The 4,916-nt window shown below is 51.5% G+C and overlaps 1 protein-coding gene across 1 annotated transcript in view; it reads right to left on the bottom strand.

Annotated features, from left to right (window-relative positions):
* NDUFA10 (NADH:ubiquinone oxidoreductase subunit A10) overlaps positions 1–3,154 on the bottom strand; it is a 48,736-nt gene extending 45,582 nt beyond the window's left edge. The window contains exon 1 of the mRNA XM_007941506.2: positions 3,080–3,154. Within this exon, the coding sequence (XP_007939697.1) occupies positions 3,080–3,154 (75 nt within the window). The remainder of the gene's footprint in view (positions 1–3,079) is intronic.
* Positions 3,155–4,916: the final 1,762 nt, after the last annotated feature.

Here is a 4,916-nt window from a genome sequence, read left to right as displayed (position 1 = left end):
TTAATTTTTTTCCTCAATTCTTTCAGTTTGAGAAATGCCAAGCCTGTTCTTCCCTTTTGATTTTCTAACTCCAGGTCTTTATATATTTCATTATAGTAATTGGCTTTGTCTTCTCAAGCTGCTCTTTGAAATCTTCGGTTCAATTCTTTTATCTTGTCATTTCTTCCATTTGCTTTAGCTACTCTTCGCTCAAGAGTCTCTTCTGTCATCCATTTTGGTCTTCTCTTCTTTTGTTGTCTTTTTAGTGATTTCTTGCTTTCTTCATGGATGATGCTCTTCATGTCATCCCACAATTCATCTGGTTTCCAGTCACTGGTGTTCAATGCATCAAATCTATTCTTTAGATGGTCCCTAAATTCAGGAGGGATATATTCTAGATCATATTTTGGCTCTCATGGACTTGTTTCAATCGTCTTTACCTTCAAGTTGAACTTGCATATGAGCAGTTGATAGTCTGTTCCACAATCAGCTCCTGGCACGGTTTTGGCTGAAGATATTGAGTTTTCCATCACCTCTTGTCACAGATGTAGTCAATCTGTAGAGATACTCCCTTGCAAACCCAAGGAGGGGTTGCTATGAGTCAAATCAACTCAATGGCAATGAGGTGGTTTTTTTTTTTTTTTTTTTTTATCCCTACAGAGGTAGATTGCCCAGGCTTCCTTCCGAAGAGTAGCTGATGGGTTTGAACCACCAGCTTTCTGGTCAGCTGTCAAATGCTTTAAGCACTATGCCACCAGAGCTCCCAATCCACTATCCAGCAGCAAACAGCAAATAGGAGAGTCATCTTTGAGATTTTCCTCCTTCCAGTTCCACAATCACTCAAACACCACTGATGCTAACTCTTCAATGGGCAGAGCACAGCGTCCCTTCCCTAACCACCCCCGCCCCCGGCCTAAGCCAGAGTCTCCCTATTCTAGAATGAGAAGGCTGCTGCATCGCTTTAAACCCCTTCCCAAAACACATCCTTCCTCAGAAACCAAAAACCACACTCACTGCCATGGAGTCGATTCTGACTCATAGTGACCTGCACCGGGTTTCTGAGGCAGCAAATCTTTACAGAAGAGGATTGGCTGGTCTTCCTTCCACGGAGTGACTGGTGGGTTTGAACTGCCAACCTTCTGATTAGCAGTCACATGCCTTAGGGACTATGCCACCAGAGCTCCTTCCTAAGAATTCATAAACAGTTTAAAAAAAAAAAAAAATCACAATCAAAAGGCAAACAACTGACAAGTATTTCCAACATACGTGACAGTGACAATGCAGCCTAATGTTGCAAAAGTCTTGTTGTTGTTGTTGTTATGTGCCGTCAAGTCGGACCCGACTCATAGCGACCCCTCCTTGGGTTGCTGAGGCAGTATCACTACGGAAGTAGATTGCCCAACCTTCCTTCCGAGGAGTGGCTGGTGGGTTTGAACCGCCAGCCTTCTGGTTAGCAGTCAAGTACCTTAGGCACTATGCTACCAGAACTCCTGCAAAAGTCTTAGAGATCTATAAAAAAACTGAAGAGGAAGCCACAACTACTGAAAAAGGATGAAATTAGCCAACAGCCAAATGAAAATGGTACAACTTTGCTACAAAAACTAACCGACAAACAACTGCTGGCAAGGAGCAAGCACTTTGTTCATGGATCAACCAGGAGGGACTGCATTTCCTCAGGATGATGTGCAGCGCTGGGTGGACAAGAGTCCCCTTGTAGATCACTCAGTGTGATGTAAACCCAGAGGGCCCTGGGCCATAGGAACCAGGAATCTCTCTGCAGGGAAGCGAGTGGGTGACTGACCAGGAGGCCCAACGCAATGTGCTTTCCATATGAAACACATCAACAGAAACCCTTACTGTGCAACATCACAGGAGTAGTTTTGGAAGATCAAGGGCTATCCACAGTATGGAACACTACCAGCTGCCATTGTCAGTTCCAACCCTTGGTGAGCCCGTATGTCAGCTAAACTGTGTCCCACAGGCTTCTCAATGGTTGATGCTTCACAAGCAGCTGCGGAAGCCAGACCTTTCTTCCAAGGCATGTCTGGGTGGACTGGACAGAAAAGAGCCGCATGCATTACCCTGTGTACCACCGTGGGGCTCCATGGAATTCTAAACCAAACCCTACCACCATCGAGTCGATCCGACTCAGTGACCCTGTACGACAAAGGAGAACGGCCCCAGGCTGTCAATCTTTGCAGAACCAGACTGCCTCATCTTTCTCCCACAGGGTGGCTGGTGCCACAGAGCGCCCACGGAACACTGAGCACCCACTAAAGTGACAGCATATTAAACAGACCCGATCACCTTCCTGTCCCATTTCTCTCTTGCCTTCAGATATCCTGCCTCCTCACAAGACTTAGCCAGCTGACTCGGACTCCAAGCCATGGCAACCCGGGCGGGCAGTGGGCAGCCGCCCCGCGGGGTCTGTGACCTTTGTGAAGCAGTGTATGACACTTTAATACCCTGACACTCTCCTGTTCAGAATCCTTCATTGACCAAAATGCTGAGCATAGAGGTCAAATCCCTTTACAATTTGACACCAACATGGCTCCAACCACAAGCACAGAACTTACTACACAGCCACTCCCGGGCCTGTCAGCTTTCCTCAATGCTCCCAATGACAGGGCCGTTGCTTCCCCCGTCCCCATCACAGGGAACGGCACCGCGGAATTCTCTGCCCCAGGGACGCCTCCCAAACCTCCCAAATCGGACCCAAAAGGGTTCTCTCCTGCTTATGCATAATGTCCAATTACTCCGGCGCCTCGCAGGGCCTGGCCCTGAACTGACGCTACAGGAGTGAGGACGGAACGAGCACGGAGCCCCTTCTGGGTCACGTCACACCTGCTCCGACGCCCAGGGCGACAACCGCATCAGGATACTGCAGCCACAACCCCGACCGTCTCCCAAACCAGGGTCGGCAGGTGACCAGTCACCTCGGTGCCCCAGCGCTCGGCCTCCAGCTGGGAGACGCTCGCCACCCCTCCGAGCTCAGCCCGCGACTCAAGACCCAAAATCCCGGGAGAGTGGGGGTCGCAGAGTGGCCCAAGGAGAGGAGGAAGGACCCCGCCAGGACCCCGGCCCGCCGCCGGGCCCTCACCACGCGCTGGGTGCCCGCGGCGAGGCCCCGCGCGCACGCGGACGCGGGGACCAGTCTCAGGAGCCTCAAGGCCATGGCGAGCCGCTCCGCACAGGCTCAAGGACCGAGGGGACGCGGTCGCGACGGGGTCCTAGCCTACTGCCGGCGCGCGCTCGTGACGTCACGGAGGGGTGTCCGCGTGGCGCCTGTCTGGAGTGTTCCGGGCAATAAGTGGGGTATCCCTCTCAGGTGCAGTCGCTGGACTCGGGGCTTCTTCTCAGTTCCCCCCTTCCCGCCCTGGTCATCCGTGCAGGTCCGTCTCCCTGTGCGAAGTTGCCCTCCCAGGGCCCGCCTCCCTTCCGGGGTCACCGCCTGCTCAGAGTTCTAATCGGCCTCTTGGCGCTGGGCGGGCCGCGTCGTTAGCACCGGCAGCGGACGCTGACGCCTGCAGTTAAGGGCCTGGCCCGGTGTGCAGGGGCTGGGATCTGCTGGCATCTCTTCTGAGAACATTTGCAGGGTTGCCATTTAACGGAGGCCAAAGAATCCGCAAACCTTTACAGATACGTAAATGTTGTCTACCCGGTCCTAAGGAAAGCCGCATGGAAATGCAAAAAGCTAAAATTGAATAACATTTTTTTAAAAACTTCAAAAAACATGCTGTATGATTCGATATACCAAAACTAGACAACCCTTTCCAGCAACTTAGCTTCTCAAGGGTAGCACCAAACCAAGTGCGGTGGAGTTGATTCCAAATCATAGCTACCTTAGACGATAGAAGGGAACAGCCCCAAAGGGTTTCCGAGGCTGTCAATCTCCAGGGAAGCAAAACCAAAAAACCAAACTCACTCCCTTTGAGTTGGATCCGACTCCTAGCGACCCCTCCTTGGGTTTCTGAGTCAGTATCACTACTGAAGTAGATTGCCCAACCTTCCTTCCGAGGAGTGCCTGGTGGGTTTGAACCAGCAGCCTTCTGGTTAGCAGTCAAATGCCATGTTGTTGTTGTTGTTGTTGTTGTTATGTGCCCTCGAGTCAGACCCACCTCATAGGGACCCTCCTTAGGTTTCCGAGGCAGTATCACTATGGAAGTAGGTTGCCTCATCTTCCTTCCGAGGAGTGGCTGGTGGGTTTGAAGTGCCAGCCTTCTGGTGAGCAGTCAAGTGTATTAGGCACTACGCCACCAGTCTTAGGCAAGCCCAAACCAAACCCACTGCCTGGAGTGGATTCCGACTCACAGAGCCCCTAGAGGACAGAGTGTAACTGCCCACAGGGTGTCCCAGGCTGTCAATCTTCACAGAAGCAAAGCCCAAACCACACCCACTGCCTGGAGTCCATTCTGACCCACAGCGCCCCTAGAGGACAGAGTGGAACTGCCCACAGGGTTTCCAAGTCTGTCAGTCTTCATGGAAGCTGACTGTGGCATGTCTCCAGCAGAGCAGGTGTGGATTTGAACCGCCAACATTTGGTTTGCAGCCAAGTACATAACCAGTGTGCCACCAGAGCTTACAGTTGGCCCTGGGGGGCTTTACTGGGATTTCGTTCATTCCACGCCTGTCATTGTGTTGTTGTTGTTGTTGTTGTTATGTGCCCCGACTCATAGCGACCCCTCCTTGGGTTTCCGAGGCAGTATCACTACGGAAGTAGGATTGCCCAACCTTACTTCCGAGGAGTGGCTGGTGGGTTTGAACCGCCAGCCTTCTGGTTAGCAGTCAAGTGCTTTAGCCACTATGCTGTCATTGTGAAAGGTCTTTAAAACCCTCACTTCCGAAGGCCATTTTTCCTCCTTCCTTGAATTTCTTTTCATTTTCCTTTTCAGAATTGTGGATGCGTAAGACAGTGGGAGTGGCAGTGCAGTTGTAAA

Source organism: Orycteropus afer, unplaced genomic scaffold (assembly GCF_000298275.1).
Source record: "Orycteropus afer afer isolate SDZICR_OR568_19922 unplaced genomic scaffold, OryAfe1.0 scaffold00006, whole genome shotgun sequence".
Lineage (NCBI taxonomy): Eukaryota > Metazoa > Chordata > Mammalia > Tubulidentata > Orycteropodidae > Orycteropus > Orycteropus afer.
This window is presented reverse-complemented; position numbering and strand designations above follow the sequence as displayed.